This window comes from Muscardinus avellanarius, assembly GCF_963383645.1.
Source record: "Muscardinus avellanarius genome assembly, chromosome: 7".
Classification (NCBI taxonomy): Eukaryota; Metazoa; Chordata; class Mammalia; order Rodentia; family Gliridae; genus Muscardinus; species Muscardinus avellanarius.
Genome location: NC_137793.1, coordinates 22,462,628 through 22,486,361, shown reverse-complemented (window position 1 = coordinate 22,486,361; position 23,734 = coordinate 22,462,628). Strand labels below are relative to the sequence as shown.

The 23,734-nt window shown below is 41.0% G+C and overlaps 1 protein-coding gene across 6 annotated transcripts in view; it reads right to left on the bottom strand.

Moving 5' to 3' along the window:
• Positions 1–601: 601 nt before the first annotated feature.
• Positions 602–23,734, bottom strand: part of KCNIP1 (potassium voltage-gated channel interacting protein 1) — a gene marked incomplete at both ends in the record, with an annotated part of 353,039 nt that continues 329,906 nt past the window's right edge. For 5 of the 6 annotated variants that reach the window (XM_080699437.1, XM_080699441.1, XM_080699440.1 and 2 more), the window contains 7 exons: positions 602–649; positions 4,136–4,198; positions 5,436–5,540; positions 14,810–14,917; positions 15,688–15,758; positions 17,327–17,396; positions 18,470–18,594. In XM_080699437.1, coding sequence (XP_080555563.1) covers positions 602–649; positions 4,136–4,198; positions 5,436–5,540; positions 14,810–14,917; positions 15,688–15,758; positions 17,327–17,396; positions 18,470–18,594 — 590 coding nt within the window. Of the gene's footprint in view, positions 650–4,135; positions 4,199–5,435; positions 5,541–14,809; positions 14,918–15,687; positions 15,759–17,284; positions 17,397–18,469; positions 18,595–23,734 lie in introns of all 6 variants that reach the window. The other variant, XM_080699439.1, reaches the window with a different exon arrangement.

The window sequence follows — 23,734 nt, the reverse complement described above, 5'->3', positions numbered from 1 at the left end:
TGCCTCTGGAAACAAATGGTGTGGGCTGTTTGGATCATCGAACAATGCCATGCTTAACAATTCAGTCCTATTCTATATGGGGTAGGTGCTGTCTCTCCCAATCTACTCACGATAGATTCTGATTGTTCTGTACAACACTCTTTCTTCCCACAAAGGAAGAGGAACAGGCACATTGGTTTGGGAGGCCATCAGAGGATAGTACGCATTTGGCTCAGGTCCTCTGGCTTCCAGATTCATCAAGGTCTGCTTGGCTCGGAGGCAGTGGGCTGGGGGCATGTAAGCAGAAACCGGTGCACTACTGTTAAGCTCAAGCAGAGGGACCTTCTGTGGGGCAGCAGTGTGAAGAGATGGGCATGCTTTCAAAACAAACTCAAATTTTGTCTTGTCTCTCTCAAGAGGAGGGAGGAGAAAGAGCTGACAATCAGAGACTGAGCCACGAGGTTCTGGGTTTTGTAGAAAGTCCTCGGCAGGGAATTCATCCCAAGTGTAAAAGGTGTTTCTGTCCCAAAAGTTGGTGTAAAATCAGAACGAGGGCAGAACAGGGTGTTAAGGTGGTTGTTTAGTACAATGTCTCTGAGAGCAGATGGCAGAATGCCTCCAGTTACATGACATTCTGGAATAACTGGAGAGACCTCATGATGTTATCATCCTGGAAAGGAGGAGGGAAAGAGGATGGTTAGAATTCTCTGTGGCTCCTGGATATGCTGAGTAACTCCAGTGAGCAAATCTGAAGCTCGTTCCTATGCAGAAAAACTCTATGAAGACATGAGAAACAAGGAATAAGGATGGGGAACAAAAAAGCGACCAACTCAAGGCAAGAAACACTTTTTCAAGCCTTAAGGAGAAAATGAGAAGGCACAAATTATGCTTTAAAACGAGCTGCTTTTTTTTTTTTAAAGAAGCTCTGTGCAGTTGCATTGTGTCAAATGATTTTTCTACATCTATGGAGATGGTCACATTTTCCTTCTTATTCTGTTAAAGTGGTTAATTATATTAACTAATTCTTAAATGTTAAACCAAATTTTTACAAGTTTCCATATTAGGGTCATAATAGCCTCACAAATCAAGTTTAGAAATTTTCCCTTTTTCTCTGTTCCTTGAGTTTGTATGAGAGTAGCATCATCCCGTCTTTAACTGTGTAGAAAAATATATCAGGAAAGCTTTCTGAGGCTGCAATTTTCTCTAGAGGAAAATTTCTTATCATGGATTCAATGTCTTTAACATATATAGGACTGTTTATATTTTCTATTTCTTTTTGTATTAGTTTTGAGAAGTTGTACTTTGCAGAGAATTTATACATTTAATATAACTTGTCAAACTTATTGAAAAAAATCAGCTATTACCACCTTAAAAATTTCTTTGTTGTGGTACTGGGGATTAATCCCAGGGGCATTCTACCACTGAGCTATACCTTAAGCCCTTTTTTATTTTGAAGCAGAATCTTGCTAAGTTACCACATTCTGGCTTTGAGCCTGTGATTCTCTTGTCTCAGCCTCCCAACTACTGGGATTTCAGGTGTGTGCTACTGTGCCTAGTTATTAATTATTTTATTAATTTCCTTAAACTTTAATGATATTATTCTTTTAATTTTTGATATTGACAACTTGAGTTTCTCCCTTATTTTAAAAATCAGTCTTGGTAAGCATTTTATCAATTTTATTAATTTTTTCAAAGAGAGAACTCTTGGGTTTATTAATTCTGTTGTATGTCTCCATTTTTCATTTTCCTTTATATATTTTAAGGTATAAGTATTGTGTGCAAAAAGTTCTTAAATGTTTGCATCAATCCATGATCAGAGAAAATATTTTGAATTAATATATAGTGAAAATATGACAAATAGAAATTGGTGGCCTCCAAAGCAGTGCTCAGCTAAAGTAGTACTCAGAGGGAATTTATCCCTAATAGAAATGTATACATTAGAAAAGAATGGTTGACAATACTCCTTAACAAGATTTGGCTGGAAGAGTGTCCTGTTTCCCTCTAAATCCTGTTGACAGCTGGGCATGGTGGCCCACACTTGTAATACCAGCGCTTGGGAGGCTAAGACAGGAGGATTGCACAGGTTCAAAGCCAGCCTCAGCTATTATTGAGACTCTCAGCAACTCAGTGAGACCTTGTTTCCAAATAAAGTTAAAAAAAAATAAATCCTGTTGATACCAATGATGATTTGCCTTAAAATTTCATATTTTTTATTGGTGCACTATAGTCTCACATCCTAATGTGGATCATGTTGACAATGGCATATTTTCACACAGTACTTAGTGTCCCCCTTCCCTTTCCTATTTCCCTCTCTGTTTTATTCTTTGATCATGTTTCTTTCTGAGCCTTCCTCTCTTAAACTGTAAAAATTGGTTTAATAAACACTATCTTTGCAGGGAAAACAAGGAAAAGAAGAGTTGAAAATTAATGCTCTAAATGCCATCTCAAAAATCTAGGGAAAACACTAGAAAATTGAAAATAAAAAAGTAGAAAGAAAAATAACATAGATTATAAATTAATGAAATGGAGAGCGGACCTATGATAGAGAACATCAACAGAAACAAAAGTTGATTTTAAGTATCTGAAATCTTTCAAGTTATTAGGACAGGGAAGTATTGTTGCATTTAGTCACATGGATTCTGGTCAGGCAACCTGGATTGAAATCCTGGAACGGTTGATTATTAGCTGTGTGACCTTGGACAAGTTATTGAAAGTCTCCAGCTCTCCGTTTTTTGTGTATAATCTCTCTGAGCCTCAGTTATATGTAAAATAGAGTTGAGTATAATAGTTACCTACAGAGTGGGTTTTAAAAAGAAATGAGTGAGTTCATGAATAGCTACAGAAGTTGCTAATAAGAGAAAGTAAACTGGTATAAAAACCTCTTTCACCTGGTGATCAAAGCCAAGAAAGTGCCCTTTTGCAGGGCATAGTATGTATGACAGCGTTTAATCTTACCTTTATCTATTACTGTGGCTTTGGTCACATCTCTTAATATTGTGAGTCCTCCATTTTCTCTTGAAATGGATTTGATCAATATTGGTGTCCGATCATTTTGTAATGGCTACCCTTTCTTACCCTACTGGTACATAGCTTCTGGCCTGATTCTCTTATTTAATTCCCTCTTGCTATCTAGTAACTTTCCTAATATCCCTGAACCACTCCAAAGAGAAATCAACTAAGGGGTTAATACAGAACTTTTCCGGGATCCTCTAGGGCATGGTGAAGGTCAACTACAAGTGGTCAATGCTGAGTCTCTTCTAGCTGTTAAATATTTTGCATGTCGCCCTGCATATATAGGAAATCTACCTCCAGGGTTGTTGTGATGTTTAAATAATGTGCCTGAAACTTGTAGGTGCTCTGCCTTAATGATATCTCCTCTGCTTCCTTGCACTGCAATTCTTGGGTGGAGCTCAGAGTAACTATACACCTTTCTGAAATAAGGTGGAAGTATACATGAAGTTTGCTAAAGTAGATGAAGCAATTATTTCCTGTTAAGTTTCTGGCAGAGACCCTGGGGCCAGTCTATTCATTAGATTTAATGAAAGTGTGGTCCAGGACCTGCAGCATCAGCAGCACCTGGGATAATGTTCACATCTCAGACTCCACTCCAGACCTTTGAAGATAGAACCCGCATTTTAACATGATCTTCAAGGAGATGGGTGTATGCATTAAAATTTTAGCTTATTGGTCCAAGACATTTGTTTTATAATGACAATTTCTAGGCCCCATTCTGGATCTAAAGTCTCTGAGATAGAGTTCTAGAAATATGTTCAGAATCCTTGCAAGCAGTTTTTTGTGCGCTATGGTTTGAGAACCACAGCTGTGGATTTTTTTCATGCTGTGTCTTTGTGGTCTGAGGAGTGAGTGGCACATGAAGCCAGGGGTGGATTGAAAAAGTGATAGTGCTGCCCACTTGGGAAGTCTCGCTTTGCAGAGACCCCACTCTAGGTTTTCAGTCCTCCAGACCCATACTTGGGCTGTCTGCTCAGTCTTACTCTCAACAGGCCAGGCTGTGGAGTGGCCTTCTGAGTTGGTGGCATGTGGCAGTTCTTGGCTCTGGCTGGAGGGTTTCAGGCTGGTGTAGCCTTGCAGGCTTCCTAACCCCAGACCTCCTTTGCCAAAGTTAGAGGTATTGTGTTCTGAAGTCTCTCCTTACCTCCTGACAGGATTCAAGGAATTCATCTAAAGTCACAATGCCATCTTTATTTTTGTCCATTTTCTGAAAAATACAATAGAAAGTACTTCAAAGAACCTCATAACCTGCATTTCAAAGATCACTTTTTTGTTAATTTTATTAACCCCGAGGATTAGGATGGTCTTTCATTGGCCAGACAACTCTAGCTGGGCCCTGATTGCAGTGCTTTGACCCTAGTGAGCTTCTTTAAACAAAAGACTGAACCCAGACACTTACCATTTCACTGCTGACATCCTAACATGCTGTTGTCTGTTTTCTGTTGCTATAAGAAAATTCCTGAGGCTGTGGTACTATATAGGCAAAAATGCATATTTAGCTCATAGTTCTAAGGTTCAAGGGCATGGCCCTGCCTTCTGCTTGGCTCTGATGAGGGCTTCATGGAAGATGACATTGCATGTGGAAGAGATCATATGGCAAGAGAGGAAGCCAGAGAGTGGGGAAGGCCAGTCTGGCTCTTTTTTACAACAATTGGCTTTTACGAATACAACAACATTAATCCCTTTACAGCGGTGCCCTCAGTGACCTAATGACCTTCCAGTAAGCTTCACATTTTACAGGTATTTTCACACTGCCACACTGAGGAGAAAGCCTCCAACACACAAACCCTGTGGTAAGCATGCAGACCATATGTCTTCCCTAGTGCTTTCTACCAGCCTGTCCATCTGACAGAAAGAACACCAGGCACAAGAAAATCTGGTTCTGTCTCAACTGTGTGAGCTTTGGGGAGGCTGTTTTCTCATTTGTAAAGTGGACTAGAGTGCTCTCTGATATTTTCTGTTACTCCACTGGTCAATTAATTTTTCATTAAAATACCACGAGGATGATGTCATTCCCCTACTGAGCAGTAGGCACCCATCTTTGACCAGAGCAAGGCTAAACTCTTTCATTTAAAGATAGCACAATATGGCCTTTCCCTAGCTTCTGATTTTATTTCCCCTTACTCCTTAGATACAAAATGCATGACGCTTAAACAAATATGATTAATGTAGTCTTTTATGTTAACACATCCTTTAAGAAATTTTATGGAACCCATAATCTGTCCTATAACACTTATGGTTAATATAAAAATATACTTCCCTGTTCTCTTGGGCAGCATGCATCTATCTGCTTCACAAGAGTATTTATTACTTGAACACAATATATCTTATCACCCTTTTCTGTTTGGTACATTGCTTCCTACAGGGTGGACACAGACCACTTGCTCAGATGCTCTCGGATGCTCAGCTGGGCATAAAGCTCTTGACAGGGTGTGCGCACTTACCTGGAAGAAGACATCCACGTGCTGCCTTGGAGTGTCTTCTTTGAGCACAGGATATGTGTATTTCCCCATCATGTCATAGATGGCTTTGACAATGTCCATCATCTCCTGAAGAGGGGACAGAGAAGCACACAGTGGGGAAACCCTGAGGTCAAGCCCTTCTTAGGTGACAGAGTTTGGAGTACCTGTTCCCTTGTCAATGAATGTGACTAAGAGACCCTGGCTCAGCAGATGAAAGGGGGGTGAAAGGAAGCCACAGGGGCTAGACTCTTGCAGTGTCCTCCTAGGGAGAAGGCAGAAAAACCTCCCTGTCTTCAGAAGCTCTTGGGTAGGTTACCTCTTCTTCGGTATTGGCTTTCCAGTTGTGAGGGGTACATTGATTTCATATCCCCCTATTTTGCTGAATTTGTTAATTAGCCCTAGGCATCTTTTGGTTGAATTTTTTGAATCTACTAATTTTAGGAACATGTGAGAATTTCCCATTCATGGAACGAGGCAAATGAAATATTATTCTGAATTTTAAAAAAAGGCTAATGTTCATCTGGGTGTGGTGGTGCATGCCTATAATCCAAGTACTTGGAAGGCTAAGACAGGAGGATCACAGGTTCGAAGTCAGTCTCAGCAATTTAGTGAGGCTCTCAGAAACTTAACAAGACCCTGTTTCCAAATTAAAAAAAATAAAGATCTGGAGCTATAGCCCAGAGGTACAAGGCTCCTGGATTCAATACCCAGTGCCAAATAAATAAATAAATAAATAAATAAATAAATAAATAATAAATAAATATTTAAAGCCAGGTGTGAGATTCCATCTAACCCCAATCAGAGTGGCAAACATGAAGAAATCAAACAACAACAATTGCGGATGAGGATGTGGGGAAAGAGGAACTCTTTTACACTGTTGGTGGGAGTGCAAAGTAGTTCAGCCACTATGGAGATCAGTGTGGAGATTCCTTAAAAAACTGGAAATAGATCCACCATTTGATCCGGCTATACCACTCCTGGGTATCTTTCCAAAGGGGTTGAAATCAGAGAACTATGTTAACATATGCATACCCATGTTCATAGCAGCACAGTTTGTAATAGCCAAAATATGGAACCAACCTAGATCTCCATCAACAGATGAATGGATTGCAAAATTATGGGAAATATACACAATGGAATTCTATTCAGCTATAAAGAAAAATAAAATAATAGCATTTGCAAGAAGAAGGAGGGAGCTGGAGAACATTTTTGTTAAGTGAGATTAGTCAAGAACAGAAAGAGAAGGGACATATGTTTTCTCTAATATGTCCAAGCTAGGGAGTAGTGGTAATACCAGAGGGACTCCAGATGATGGAGGGGAAATCTCAGCACAGCTAGAATTGAAGGGTAGGAGAGGAAGAGAGCTGAGGTTGTTCAATGGAGGAGCTACATACGAATATGTGTAATAGCATAAATACAACATGATTAACCTGGACACTCTCTATTGGGGGGGAGGGAAAAGGAGGGGGAAGGGCATGAAGCACAATGTAAATGTACACCACTCAATATGTTCCACTTATAAAAAAATAAAAAGTAAAAAAAAAAATAAAGCTGGGTGTGGTGGCACACACTTGTAATCCCAGTACTTGGGAGGCTGAGACAGGAAGATCTGTGTTTGTGGCCAGCCTCAGCTACTTAATGAGGCCCTCTGCAACTTAGTGAGACACTGTTCTAAAATAAAGAATAAAAAAATGGGCTGGGGGTGTAGCTCAGAGGTAGAATGCCCCTGAGTTCAATCCCCTGAAACACACACACACACACACACACACACACACACACACACACACACACTTTAAAAATCATGCCAGGCGTGGTGGCGCACGCTTGTAATCCCCGCACTTGGGAGGTGGAGACAGGGAGGCCGTGCAGGTTCGAAGCCAGCCGGCTATGCTGGCTTAAGAGACACTGTTTCCAAATAAAAAGTTTAAAATAGGTCTGGGAGGGTAGCCCAGAGGTAGAAGGGCTTCCAGAAACCTCAGTACCACACACACACACACACACACACATAAAAAAAATAAAAATAAAAATCCTCACAGGTTCCATTACTGTTTTAAATCAAGATAAAAGAACCAATAGCCAGAATTATCAACAGGGCATTTGAAATTATATATATATATATATATATATATATATATATATATATATATATATATATATATATATATATATGTATATGGAATTCTACTCAGCCATAAAGAACAAAATTGTGTCATTTGTAGAGAAATGGATGGAGAATATTATGCAAAGTGAAATTAGTCAGCCACAAAAAGTGTAAAGTTGGACGATCTCCCTCATATGTGGAAGCTAGGGAGAACTTGGGACAAAGGAGGGACTCCAGAAGAAAGAGCAGACACCTTAGTTGAGTAAAGGAGGGAACCTAGGTGAGGGGAGTGGAAGAGGAAAACACCTGAATGGTCATGATGCACATACACAAACGTATCAAAGCCAATCACTGTGAAAAGCACAGGGAGGAGGGGGAAAGAATAGGACGGGAATTAGAGGAGGGTTCAGTGGGCACTGTGTGCGTGTGTGCCCCTATCACCCTTAACTAAGATGTATAATTACAGTGCACCAATTATATATATATGCTTTTATCTGGGCATGGTGACACATATGGCTGAGATAGGAGGAGTACAAGTTCAAGACCAGCCTCAGCAATATAGTGAGACTCTCAGTAACCTAGCAAGACCCTGTTTCAAAACAAACAAGAAAGAAAGAAAAAAGAAAAGAAAGAATGATAAAAAGAAAGAAGAAAAAAGAAGAAGGTTGGGGGTATAGCTCAGAGGTAGAATGCCTCTGGGTTCAATCCCCTGTATCCCCCTCCCCACATTTTTCTTGGTGCACTGTAATGGTTATAATTAGATTGAAGTTAAGCCTTTGCAGAACACCATGGAAGTGAGGCTGTAATGGCTTGCGATGCCTCATCAGGGCATGTGTGGTGTTGCTATACCTTCTCATTGTTGATGCTGACCTAGGTCCCTTGACTCAGGTGCTGTCTATCCATTTTCTCCACTGGTTTCACTGTCAGTGGAATTTGCTTGCAAAGATTATTGCTTTGGTGCTTGTCTAGTGATAACTTGCATTCCTTTTATATGTATTAAGTAATTAAATGGAATCCTCTGTGACTTATTTATGAATTCAAATGTTATTTATATCAGTGTGGACTCACAGGTATGTGCTCTATTTTGTTGGTGATAATCCCATATCATTTTTTCTTTAAATCACATTAACTTTAGCTATTGGAACTCCTTCAGACTGGCCCCTGTTGCCTTTAGACATGTCCCTATCTAGGATCCAGGGTTATCTTGTATTTTTCTCTTTCCCAGTCCTAGAGCCAGCCACTCCTTTTATTGGAGAATGGTGTTTAGAAACCATAGTCTGGGGGGTAGGTGTGCTTATTGCTACTGGGTGTGATTTCTCTGGAGCCCTCTCAAGAGGTAGAATTAGAAAAATATATTCGTATCTACATATTTACTTAAAATATGTGCTTTGCAATTCCTTCACATCTACATGATCATTGATTTCTGTCTTGTTTGAGTAAATTTTATTAAAGAAAGGACTTAAAGTCTAATTTTCATTGCTTTCAGGATTTTCATTGCCCATCACTTTAATGAGATTATCTTCAAATTACTGCTAGGAAGAAAGCCAGCTGTCTTTTCTAGGAAGCTACTTATTCATACTTTCTTTTTCTTTTGAGAGGTACTTCATTAATTCTGCTATCCAGAGACATCTGGTGGATATTAATAGAGATGGTTCTGTCTAGTTTGCAAATTATAAAAAGGGAATGGGAGTTAGTAAGATTATTCAACAATGTGATGGGATAATTGTTTACCAAGGTAAAGACAAGATAGCATGAATCCCACTTTAGGTTCTTCTCTTTATATATGTTCCAAAGTAGTTGAATATTTTTGAATATCGTATTGTTCATCTACCTTATTCTTTGTGTTTATCTTCTTCTAATTGGATTGTGAGAGGTCTTTATATACTTTGGAGATTAATTTATTTAAAAGACAATATGCTAGACACTGTATCAAGGAAACACCGAAGAAAGATAGGCATGATCCTTGTTTTTGTTAAGACGACTGTCTAGGGAGGAATATTGGCCCTTTCTATGATTATAATTTGCATATATTCAAATGAGCTTGTCACTTGCTTTTCAACTTTGTTTATAGTGGTTTTTTATGTGCAGAATTTTAAAATATTTTCAGAGCGAAGCCATAAATAGCTTTCTTTATTATTTTTAAGTTTGATTTTACTTTTTCTATTCTAAGGTCAGATGTTTATCTGTGACTTCTAGTTCTTTTATGGTTAAAATCAACTATATATCTATGAATAATTTGAATCTATGACATTAAATGGGAAAGTTACTTATATAAATAATAACAGCTACTTATCTATTATATTTATGTATTATATTTATCTACTTATAAATAATAACAGCTACTTAATCTATGACGTTAAATGGGAATGTTTACTTATATAAACAATAACAGCTACTTTAACATTATAGCTAAGCATTCTTATTCATCATTTCTTTGTTATTTATTTATTAATTTTTTTTGGTGGTACTAGGGGTAGAACCCAGGCACTTTCTACTTCCAGGCTACATCCCCAGACCTTTTTTATATTTTATTTGGAAACAGGGTCTCACTAAGTTGCTGAGAGCCTCACTAAGTAGCTGAGGCTGGCTTCGAACCTGCATGATCCTCCTGTCTCAGCCTCCCAAGCGCGAGGACTACAAGCGTGTGCCACCATACCCGGCTTTGTTATTTATTTCAAATGCTCTTTTTATAATAAAGCAAATTATTGCTGAGTATGGCCGTGTACACTTATCCTAGTACTTGGGAGGCTGAGACAGGAGGATCAGGTTGTGGCCAGCTCGGCTACTTAGTGAGACCTTGTTTCAAAATAAAGGGTCTCACTGAGTTGCAAAGGGCCTCACTAAGTAGCTGAGGCTGTCCGTGAACTGCAATCCTCCTGTCTCAGCCTCCCAAATCCTGGGATTACAAGCAGGCGCCGCCATGCCCGGCTATGCCTAGCTTTCAAATAACACTTCTATTTTGATTAGATATGAAATAAAGTTAGCCGGGCGTGGTGGCCCATGCTTGTAATCCCCGCGCTTGGGAGGCGGAGACAGGAGGATCGCGCAGGTTCGAAGCCAGCCGTGCTGACGTAAGAGACCCTGTTTCAAAAATATAAAATAGGTCTGGGAGTGTAGCCTGGAGGAAGAAGGGCTTCCAGGAACCCCAGTACCACAAAAAAATAAAATAAATAAAATAAAAAAAAGTTAAAGTTGATGAGAGAAGAATCACTATCTTTACCATATTTCTACCTTTAAAATAAACCTCCCTCACTGGGTGTGGTGGCGCACGCTTGTAATCCCCAAAGCTTGGGAGGCTGAGACAGGAGGATCGTACAGGTTTGAAGCCAGCCTCAGTTACTTAGTGAGATTCTATTTCTAAATAAAGTATTAAAAGAATAGGTCCAGAGTATAGCCCAGAGGTAGAAAAGCCCCTGGGTTCTATCCCTAATACCACAAAAAATAAAATAAATTAAAAAATTAAAAATAAAATGAACCTTCCTCATAAATGGTCTCTATCCAAATTTTGTTTGTATTTCCCAGAAAACCTTTCTTTATTTAAATTATGGTATACCTATGTGCCTTAAATTCTACTGGTATAATTAGAATATCTTATGTTACAATTTTCTAAATAGTCACAACTGACCAACCCATTTCTTTTTGCGTATGTGTTATGACAAGTCACCTTGCTGTTTTTTAAAAAACTCTAAGTCCAGCATTTTACATTGATATTTTTCACCTTTTTTTCCAGATGGAAAATCATATAAGTAATAAAGGATATTGCAATTATATTTAATTTCCTTCTCTGTCCTACATCACTTGAAGAACTTTCAGGACATGTTCAACAATGGCATGGTTCAGCAGTGTACACTCTCATCTCATTCTGTCATAAATGAGAAATTCTGTGGTGTTACCATAAAGTATAAAAGGCTGGGATATTTTCTGTTATGCTGAAGAAGTATTTTATTTCTAGTTTATTAGGAGTTTTTAAAAATTACCAAGAATAGATGGTAAATTTTATCGAATGTGATTTTTGTATCAGATGGTTTAATCTTTTGATATACTGATATGAATTATTTAATAGACTTTCTCTATTATTGAATTATTACTGTAATAAACATTATCCCAGTCATGTGTATTTCTTTACATAGAGTGCTAGGATTAACTTCATAGCATTTCACTTTGGATTTTTTTTTTTACCTATATTTTGAGCGAGATTGAAGTTTTGAATTTTTTCCATTCAACACTTTTTTTGTGAGCACCTTCTACAAGAAAGCTACTTTATAACAGCTTTCTTTTTTAGTAGGTCAAATTTATTGGGAATAATAGCTTATAGAAATTTGCTGTCCCCTTGATGATTTTTGACAAATGCGTGCACCCATGTCACCACCACACACTCAAGATCTGGAACATTTTCATCATGAGGAGACGCTCCTTCGTGCCCCTTTGCAGCGTCTGCCAACCTTTGATATCAGACAACTGCAACATTTTGTATTTTTTAGTATATTCCACATATTTTGTTGAATTTATCACAACATATTTACAAAGCATTTTGTATTTTGATGCTATTATAAGTAAATTTTTTTTCTTAATTTTCAATTGTGTGTATAAAAATAAAAGAGATTTTTATAAATAGAATTTAATATCCTGTTACCATGCTAAATTCACCTATTCTTTCTAGTAGTTTTTTGTAGACTTCTCGGGAGTTTCCATGAATACAATCATATTATTACACATAAAGAAAGTTTTAATTCTTCCTTCCCGACCTATAGCCCTTTGATTCCTTTTAATTTTACCTTCTCAGTGTCCTTGTTTTATTCCTGGCCTTAGGAGAAAGGCATAAAGTCTTTCACCATTAACTATAATGCTAGCTGTAGGATTTTGTAGATGTCCTATATCAGATTGAGAACATTTCTTCTAGTCTTTGATGAGAGTTTTATCATGAATGGGCAGTGAACGCTGGGCGTGGTGAAGCACGCTTGTAATCCCAGCATTGGGGATGCTGAGGCTGGAGGATCACGGTTCACAGCCTCAGCTAGTTAGTGAGGCCCTCTGCAACTCAGTGAGACCCGGTTTCAAAATAAAGAAAGGCCGATCTTGATTAAGGAGCATCTTCACCTGAACATGTGTAAAATTATGAATAAGACATGGTTAACCTGGCCAACCATTGGTGGGGGGGGGAGAAAACGGGGGCGGGGGGAGAGGGCACCAAATATAGTGTAAATGTATACTATTTATGTTCAATAAAAAAAATTGTTAAAAAAAAAAATAAAAAAAAAAAATAAAGAATAAAAAATAGGGCAGATGGGGGGGGGTAGCTTGGAAGTTAAATGCCCCTGGGTTCCATCCCCAGACCCACAAAAAAAAAAAAAAATGGGCAGTGATTTTTGTCAAATGCTTTTTTGCATTCATTCAGTTGATATATTATTTTACTTTATGTTCTGTTTATATAGTGAATTGAATTGATTACTTTTTTTTAGTGTTACTGGGGTTCCTGGAGACCCTTCTACCTCTGGGCTACACTCCCAGACCCATTTTTATACTTTTTAATTTGGAAACAGGGTATCTTAAGCCAGCACAGCTGGCTCCGAACCTGCGCAATCCTCCTGTCTCTGCCTCCCAAGCGCAGGGATTACAAGCGTGCGCCACCACGCCCGGTTAATTGATTGATTTTTGAATGTTAAGCCAATCTTGCCTTCCTAGGACAAACCTCACTTAGTCATAGTGTACTATCCTTTTTTATATATTGCTGAAATCAGTTTTCCTATACTTTGTTAAAGCCTTTTGTGTTCATGAGAGATTTTTTTCTAAGACTTTTTATTCTGGCTTGGGTATCAAGTTATTGTTGGATTTATAAACTGAGTTGGATAATGTTCCTCCTTCCTTTGTTTTCTAAAAATTATTTTGTAGGATTGATATTATTAGAATTCACCAGGAAGCCATCTAGAGAACCTAAACCTTTCTTTGTGGAAAACCTTTCTTTGTGGAAAGATCTTTAATTGTGAGTCCAATTTTACTAAATGATACAGAACCTTTTAGATTTTCTAATAGTTGTTGAGTCAGTTTTAGCCGTCCGTGCTTTCTAAGACATATGTCCAGTTAGCAGCTTCCCAATGGATATGGATGGGTCCTCCACTGACTCTGCCTCCTGTTGGCTTTGTTTTGTGCCAGCCTCATTCACACCTCAGCCTGCAGCCAATGGCAAGCCCTTCCGTTCCTGGAAGACACGAAGCTCTGACTTTCCTCGGAGCCTCTCTAGTAGCTGTTTCTTCTGCCAGGAACACTTTTCCTGGATTTTCCTGTGAGTTGTCCCAGATGGCAATATTTTCTTAGAGAAGCCTTTGCTGACCATCCCTGACAAAACATCTACCCATTGATCTATACTTTATCTGTCTACACTGCTTCATGAGAGCAAGGCCTAGTCTTATGGTTCAACCTCTTTATCTCCAGCATCTGGAACACCTACTATGCTCTCAAACTGTGTTGAGCCAACATATGTTTGAATGCGTGAGGAATGAAATTGGAGAAGCTCTCTGAGTTTTCTCTCTGTAAGGAGGGATCCTGACAGGGCTGATGTGAAACTGATACCTCCAGGCACTATAGCTAGCACACAGTAGCTCAGAAAATGGGATGTCTGGGATGATCAACTGAAATCCCAGGATGCAGTGTATGCCAAGGTGAGTTTTGAGATGGACCTTTGGGCTTTTAATTGGCTAAACAGATGCTGAGGGTCTAAAGGTGTCAAACAATGAAGATTATAAAATTGTTCAGGATGATTTCTTTAAAGATGGCTCCACCTGTCTTCTGCCCCCCCCCCGTGATTTTATTAGGAAGCAAAACAGGGTGTGGCCAATGTGACCCCATTGTTTTCTCTTCTTCCTTCAAAGCCTCTCTTTTCCTAGGTGCTGCTTACTACCAAAGATTTCAGCTTTGAGCTTTAACTTCTTGCTATTAACCTGTCAAAATTCAGGTCCCCTAGAAGAGAATAACTGTACACGGAAACACGTCACTTACAGCTCTTGGGTAGCTTGTGTTGAGTCTGTGTGACCCAGTGAGAAGGAAGCAGCTTCTTCTCTTGAGCACCTGGGACGGGGCAGGTTGAATGGTCAAAGATGTCCTTCACTTTGTCCTTCACTTTGCTCGGGAGCACCTCTGACTGCCCTAGAGTGGGTCCTGCCTTATTCAGACAACTTAATTTTCAACATGGAGGCTGTTTTTCATTCACTTAGGCCTCTTCTTCATACCTGTCTCCTACTCCTGATTCTAGCTCACTTACCTCTTTATTTATGTATCCGTCTTTATTGATGTCATACAAATTAAACGTCCACCTTAGCTTCTCATGGACGGTTCCTCTCAGTAAAATTGACAGAGCAGTAACAAAGTCCTAAGAAACAGAAAATAGAGGAGTGACATTAATCACCAGGCTGCTGGGTGAGGCGAAGCCAGGTCTTTGGGTCAGACTCTAGGGTGCTTTTCCAGAATGGTGTCTTCCATGTCCACCTGAAGCTTAGGTTGCAGCTCAGTGAAGAACTGCCTCTCATTGCCTGGGCTGCCCCACTGTTTGGAAGGCACACCTCTGAGGAAGAATGGAGCTCTACATACATGGATACCTCAAGTCACAGTTAAATACCGCCTCTGTTACTGCCTGATTTCACGGCTGCAATGGTTTGTGTATCATACGAGTGGCCGTATACTCTAGTGGCTATAAATATGGACCATGGGAGCATGCTGTCTGTGTTTAGATCTCTCTTTGACCAATTACTAGCTCTTTGACCTTGGAAAAGCTACTCTGTCTCTCTCTGCCTTACTTTTCTGTCCTGTAGAATAATGATAATAATACAACCCTGCCTTGTGTGGCTATTGTGAAATTAAATGAGATAATAAAGGCAAAACACAAAGTCCAAAGGCTGCCTCTTGGTACGCAGTGCACAGGTGAGCTCTTGAACTGTTAGGATTTCACCCTTGGAGCTCCAGGGGAGAAGGAGAGTTGCTTCTTCTCTTCCTTTAGAAAATGTTTATTAAATGGGTAAAGTTCCTTCATCGTGACCGAGAGCATTTGATGATGCAGTGCACCCCCCTCAGGACCCTGCAATTTAGAGGGAAAGGTAATCTGGAACCAGGGGCTGTCAGAGCCCACCCACAAGACAAACATACCTCGAACTTCACAGAGCCCGTCTGCGTGGTGTCGAAGGCATTGAAGAGGTAATGGGCATACGTGCTGGCATCTGTAAGGCCGAGAGGGAGGGACAGGTGATGACAGCTGACGCTGCAGGGCAGGGACAGATATCACTTAATCCTCCTCAGAAAGAGAAGAGGGCAATACTGGGGGAACAGGAAGGAAAAAGCTATGGAGTGAGGTCTGTTGACTCAAACCCTGGGGTTTTGTTGGGTGGTGAGCTCTAGCAGGAGTGAAACGTGCCTCTCCACTGAGCCACCTTGAGGGAGTGGCTTTCCTATACCTGTCAGTGTGTATAATCTCTGGTGGATGAGTGACGCTGTGACTGCGTGAGATGTTCTGAGCAGCCACACAATGGAATGAGCTTGGAAGGCAGTTCTGTAATGACATTGCTGTGTGCCAACAGGCATCTAATGCAACCTCTCTGACCTTCCTGGTCCCATCTCTCTACAGTAGGATGTAGAAAGACCTATTTCTCGAAATTTTTTTTGGAAGAAATATGTTAAATTAGAGCCATATTGTCACATAGTGAAAATTCAGTAAGTGGTCCGGTAAAGTTCAATAATCTGTGATGTTGGTGTCTAGGTGAGACAAAACTGCTTTCCCTCAGCTTGGGTAGGGCCCCTGCACTGGGCACCACACTTAGGGGGGCACCTCTCTGCTGCTGAAGAGGCCCCATAATAAACAGGGCTCAAGAGGTGTTTAGGACACTTGCATCTCTATTTTGGTAGGACTTGGGGAAGTGGTTCTGCAGGAGATGGTTTCTGAGGACAGGACGCAAGGGGGCATGTGACCCTTGGAGGTCTCAGGAGGAGCCACTGATATTGTCCAAGGCACAGGGGCCAGAGCCGTCCCCACAGGAAGGCAATGGAGTAGGTGTTGTGCGTCAGGTACACTTGGTAGCCTGGCTTTGTGAGCACAACCTTATGCTCCCTATGGCTTTATGGATTAGTTTATTTTTATAGTCTTTAGTATTGACTAAAGTTCTTTTTCAAAACTCCAGCCTGGAAAGTATCTGGAGCCATGGTGGGACCGCCCTGGGGACTTATGGAATCTATCCTGGTCAGCCCTGCACTGGCCATGTGATCTTGAGCAAATTGCTTAATGTCTCTGAAACTCAGTGGTACTTTCTGGAATCATAATGCCTGGTTTTTGAGCAGTTACAAGACTTTCTGATACAGGATTGCCCATCTTTCTTCCCCTCCTGGAGTGGGCCCATTTTCTGCTAAAGCCTTGGTGAATTCACATTTTATAAAAGGGAGATATTGTAGTCAGGCATGGTGGTGCACGCTTGTAATCCTAGTACTTGGGAGGCTGAGACAGGAGGATCCTAGGTTTACAGCCAGCCTCAGCTACTTAGTGAGGCCCTCTGCAACTTAGTGAGAATCTGTGTCAAATTATAGAATAAAAAATAGGGATGAAGGTGTAGCTCGGAGGTAGAATGCCCCTGGGTTCAGTTCCCAGTATTGCAAAGAAACAATAAAGGAGGTGGTTGAGCTGTGAATTCTTCTCCTGCCTTGGGGAGGAGGCAGAAAACCAGGAAGAATAGACTTGGACGGATGGACAGATGCTCACGAGAGAGGGAGCGGGGAGGGTCTTTCTCAAGGTTAGACTCACCTCCATGAGGGAAAAACTGAGCGTAGATCTGCTTGAATGTTTCTTCATTGACCACACCACTGGGGCACTCCTGCACAAGGGAGAGAGTCAGTGCGAGGGTCTGGAGGCCGGCACCAGGGGCCTGCCTGGGCCCATGCTTGGGGTCTAGGGTTCCTCATGATCCCTGGTGGCCAAGGACTGAGCAAACACCTGTGCATTTCTGCCTCCCAGGTGGGTGGCTGGCTCGGAGGGAACCCTACCTGACGACTGAAGCTGCTTTGCTAGATAAGGAGCTGTCATCAGAGTTTGGGCGCTGTAGGCCAGAAAGAGTGTGGGCTTTAGGATTAGAAAGACCTGAATTTGGGTCCTAGTTAAGCCACGTTGTCTAAGCTTTGTGACTCTGGTGGATCCTCAACCTCCTGAGTGGTGGAATGGGACCAATAGTACCTTCCTAGCAAGGCTATCGCACACTTTAACATTTGAGTCTATTATGCGGTATTGGGCCTACAGTAGAGGGCAAGTGACGTTGGTTCTTCTCTTTTCTGGATGCTCTTCCCTCTCAGTCCAGTTCCCATCTGGGCAACCTTCCCACAGGGCCAGCTTCCACCCAGCTGCCCACCGTTAACCCTGCACCTTCAAGAGCAGAAGGAAGAAGCCCTAATGGCGGTGGGCCAGATGCATGACAAGCACCGTGGAGGCTGTCACACAGGGCAGGGACACCCAGCACCTGACAGATAGAAAACTTCCAGGAGGGTGTGGCTCCCAGCCAGCCTCTTTGAAAACATTGAGACTATGGTTGGTTTGAAATTGGCCAGCTCCATATATTAGTCTGTGTGGGCCTGATGCATGTCAGTAGGGCTAAATTGATCCATAGTAGGGGCTCCCACAAGGCAGCCAGGGTGAGTGCGTTAAAGTGAGGCTATCCTGGGCCAGGGGGAATCCTTCAAGATGGCGCCACCTGTGATATTTCTGTGTAGCGGCCAGATGACTGTCTACGAGACTCCTTTACGCTTTCCTGGAGCCTTGTTTTCCCTGATACAGAGATGGCCTCCCTTTTAGAGGTGACACATATGGGAAATGACCTTAGGAATTCCCTGGATACTCGGGAGAGTTTAGCCCCTGGTGGGAAATCCCAGAAGGCTGCAGGGCCCACTTGGGTCTTACATTTTTGAAGCCTCGGTAAAGCACTTGGAGCTCCCTCTTGGTGAAGTTGGTCTGGGCCTCAAGTTGTTCCAGTCCCTCAGGCCGGTGGCAGACCATGGTCATCTCCAGCTCATCTTCAATCTTATCTGGAACCAGAGGAGATGGCATTGGAATGTGGCCCGGGGGTGCTCTTGTCAGATCATAGTCCGGGCTGTCAAGAGAGTGACTCGGGGCATAGGGTGGTGGGCTGGGGTCATGCCGCAGGTGGCCTTATATCCTGAACCCCATGGCCCTCCCATCACTCTCTGTCTTATGATCTACCCACTCTCTTATCCTAGGTGTGACAGATGTCAAAAGGGAGGGAGGATCTGAGATAAGGAGAGGAGGACAGAAGTGGCCAAAATACATCCATAGAAAAACATTTTTCTTCCTTTGAGGATACCCTCTTTGCATATTCAAATGAATACCCACTGAAACTTCTGAATATGCAGATATAAGTAAATGAGAAAAATGAGAAACACCCTCCAAATAGCAAAGGGGAACAAATCTATTAAAAGTAAAGTCTCACCCTGTGGGCCAACGAGGGAAAAGTTAGCATGAGTTAACATAAAGTCAAATTATGGCATGTTACATATTAATCTAAAAAATCTGAATGTATTTTATAGTGTACTATTTTATAATATCTCCTAGGTATACTTAAACATTAGGAAAATGATGTAACTGAGAGTTACTTCATATCAGTAAAAGCTTCTGAGCATGGGAGGGCCCTAAAACAGGGGTGAGTAGTATTTTAACACATCTCCCATGTGTACTACAATATGTGATATAATGTTACACTAGTTGTTCAGAAAGTATCTGTCAAAGCGAGAAATTCACCCATCCTGCATCAGAGGATCTCCAAGTTCAGGAACCAGTGGACCTTTCCGTGTCTTATTCACATAGAGGGATAAGTGAGCGTTTCCTTTGGGGCTCTGCCAGATGCTTTCTCTAAATCCATCCCAATCAGGAATCGATTGCCATCTAACCTTCTGTTGTCGTCATGCAGACATTACCAAATCCGTGTACTGAGCACTCGTGAATCTGGACTCATGAAAGTAGTGCTGAGATGGGTGGGCTTCTGGGAACACAGACAAACAATGTCACGCCCATGGCGAGTAGGTGTGAGGATGGGCTGAGTGTCTACATCAAGGTCAGGGTGAGCAGGTACATTTAAGTGTGTTTGTGTGTGTGTGTGTGTGTGTGTGTGTGTGTGTGTGTGTGTGTGTGCACGCGCACGCGCACGCACGTGCGTGCATGTGTGCGCACGGTACTGGAGATTGAACCCAGTGGCAGTCTACTTCTGAGCTAACGCCCCCAATCCTATTTTATATCTTAAAACAAGGTCTCCGTAAGTTGCCGAGTGTCTTGCTAAGTTGCTGAGACTGGCCTCAAACCTACAATCCTCCTGTCTCAGCCTTCCCCAAACTGGGTTTACAGGCATGTGTCCCCATGCCTGGTTAGCAGGTGCATTTAATTATATGCTTGGGTCTGATTGAGCCAGGTTTCCTCTGAATTGACACTTATCCTTTTCAGATTTTGATCCCCAATTGAAAAGAATTCATCAAAGTAAGCTTGTATCACATACATATTCCCAAAGCTAATAGGCATTTTTTTTTGGGGGGGGGTAAAGTTCCAAAACCTTGGTAATGATTCCTAACTGTTTTCTTTCTTATGTGCTGGGCAGCACATATCTCTTTATCCTGTGGGAAGAAAGACAGATGACTCTATATAAATAAGATACTCTGTTTATACAATAGAGTGGCAAGTGGCCAATTTCCTCATAATTCTTACAGAGCCTTTAATTATTGTTATGTTTGTAGCTAATGAGTTAAGTAGCAATTATCTAAACAGGGAAGTGTTTCTATATAAATCAGAGGGCCAATTCTCAGAAAAAAAGAGAGGAAAAAAATCTCTTCTGTAGTCTAATTCAGAATCCTCATACATATTTTACAGATATTTTAAACTCATTTTGAAACAGAAATCAATTATTGGTTTAAATCTCCTAGCATTAGATCTAAGAGCACTTTTATAAAAACACACATTTTTTTTAAGTGGACTTATATTCTAAAGAAACGTCAGAAAGGGTTACAAAGCTTTTGTAACTCTCTTATTTCCCTGTGGGGATTCCCTGGGTGCTACCCAGGTGGTCACAGGAAAGGAAGGAGAAGCAGCGAAAATCATATTAAAATATAAGTAAAGAAAATGAGAATATTGCATTTTTTGGAAGAAAATGATTTCTTCTTGAAGGCATGCAGCCTGTCAAGGTTTATCTGATCCAGAGACATAAAAGGCATTTTTTCAGTATTATCTTATTCCTTAATCTTCCTGTGACTGAATTCTTCCTTTGCTCAAGGAAATTTTTTTTTTTTTGCAGGAGTTTGAAACAATTTTTCTGATTCAGAAGCAGTACTTGCTTCCCATTGCCTTTATTGAAAATGGGCTGAGTAATGATTGAAATATTAGCCACTAAGCCCACTTCATTAAGGTGGAACTGGACTTTATTAATAAATGATTTGCTTGCTGTCTGGGCAACAGAATCAATTTCCATGTGAAACAGATTCTGCATCATCTAAATGTTTGGATATCGACAGCCACACTTTTGTTTTCTCTCTTTTCTTATCATCATTTTGTCAGTATGTGATAATAGCAGTGAGAGAAGGAAATTCACAGCTTTGAGGCTAAAGATGCTGGGAGATGGTCTGACTCTAGACATTAGGGGCTTAAATCAGTGGCTCTCAATTTTTAAAAACCATTTTTATCATAAAAATACTATTTGAATTACAATCCAGTACACACAGAAATGTAAACAAAAATTTCACGGAACATTTTGGAGTTAGCATTTCATAAAATGCTGCTGCTCCCCATGAATGTGAGCGGGACTTTGTTTTCCCATGTATTCCCTGGCAAACTCATGCTGGTTGTGACCCTTGTGGGTCATGACTTTTGACTGCAAAATACTGATCTGTCTACAGCTGTGGAAACCATCACAGGGTGCCTGTGTCTGGCTTTTCCTCGCCCTTATACCAGCTCTCCCTTCCCTTTCTTTGTATGCTTCATGGCTCTGGCCACATTTAATATATTCAGAGAAACTCCAGAAGGGGCTGCATCCCTCCTGATGCCCCTCCGAGATTCCCTGGATGTTGGCAGGCAGGCCCAGGGAAGGAGGAGCCTGGCTGGGTTCTTTGGCTGGAGGAAAAGAAAACAGAATTAATACATGAGACAACTCCTTGACAGTTTCTTCTCAGAGTAAGAATCTTCTATGCCAAATGTTGCTTGTTATTTGTTTGGTTATTAAAAATGATGTGAAGCCAAGTCAGATTGAGTTAGGGTGACAGAGATCATAATTAATAGAGATTTAATACTAAAGAGCTGGGCTTGGTGGTGCAGGTCTGTAATCTCAGTATTTGTAGAGGCTGAGACAGGAGGATTGCAGGTCCAAGGACAGCCTCAGCAAGTAGTGAGCCTCTCATCAACTTACTAAGACCCTATTTCCAAATAGGAAATAAAATAAGTGTGGGGATGTAGCCTAAAGGGAGAATGCCTCTGGGTTCAATCCCTGGTGCCACAAAAAGAGATTTAATTCTATGGACATGACTGTGTAACAATAATCAGGGAGCCTTCTCTTTTGTCTTTCAAAAAATTCACAATTGTCTTTCAAAAAAAATTCACAAATCATTTTCATGCAACATATGTGAAGTGGGTAATGGGAGGATTATTGCCCTCCCCATGTGATATTTAGAAGACAGTTATCCTAACAGATGATTTTTTTTCTGAGTGACTTAGATTGGTGAATCACTAGGGGTTAATATGAGATGGAAAAATCAACTAGAAGATGTATTTCCAGACAGAATAATAGATGGTTCCGATTAAATAGTTCTTAATGTTCTGGGGTTGCAGACTTTTCTGAGTGTGGGATGAAAGATTTGACCCTGTCAGGGGGGAAAAAAAAGCATGGCATTGTTTACCGATGCCCTTAGTGAGCTCCTCTATTTTTTTAAGCATGTGGAGCCTGTGCCAGGGCTCTGGCGTAGACCTCTTCCAAGCTCTGTCACTAGTCTTGTCTGAGTCCCAGGCCACATAGACCATGACAAAGCTGGCCCTGGAGTCCACTCAGTCCAGGACTCTTCCATCACATCTGGCTTTCACCCCACTCCTGTGGCTACTGCTTCCCTTGAGCACAAATTACAAGTTGGTTTCAACCAGCCTTGCAGTAGGACTGCTCCTAACAAGCCCTGTGCTTGGGTTTAGGTTAGATACTCAGACTGCATGATAGGAGGAACCAAGCCTTTGGTCTTCTTCCCAGTGAGATGTCTCTTTTGTTGGGCTCATGAACATGGCCAGGACCAAAGACCATGACTGTCTCTTTTTCCCTGGACTGAAAAATAGTTTCTCTAGTAGGGTGTCTCTGGTATGGACTTTATACTTACCAATATAATTTTGAGGTTACAAAATGGTGATGTTTGGCAGCCCAAAGATAGGTCTTGTTTGTAAAAATAGGTTTTAAAAATTAGTTGCCATTGTTTAAAGGTGAGAGATTCATGTACAGAATGTGCATGAAGTTTAGATTTCTGGTTTCTCGTGGAAAATGCAATTATTTGATCACTATGGATCTCAAATTCTCATGGGGCAACTGTCCCTGACAGCTGAGCTGAGGCTGTTTCCTCTGAGCAGCCAGAGCCTAGAGGGATCCCTGTTATTCACTGGGGCTCTTTTTATTCATATATTTACCTGCCTGGGCTCCTGAGGCACTTGTGCTTGGGGTTCCTGGTTTGTATCTACTAACACTCCCACCACCTACCCTTCTCCTGCTTTGTCTGTAGTCTAAACACACCCCTCTTTGTTACATCAAGGACTCGAAGCTGATCATAGAAACAAATACAATAAAAGCAGAGAAAACCACCTCTGGAAATTCTGAGTAAGTTGGAGGTCAAGACCATGGGAGGAAGAGAAGACATGGAAATTCAGGCCATTTGTTCTAAAAGTACACTTGAGTCACAAGGCAGATCCAAGTTTTTACATATGTCATGCCTCCCACAAAAGGAAAATATACCCATTTCCTAGGAGGAGCAAAGCTTTTCCTATTACTTTTCCCTAAAAGAATATCCCCAACGGTTTCTATATAGGTTAAATTTGCTAACAAGGGGCACAGAATGCCGGTGCGAAGACTAATGCAAAATATATCCTTGATCAAGCTCTTCTTTTGCAAGTCATGTGATCAAAGTACTCAAGTTAGTTTAAACTTTTTTT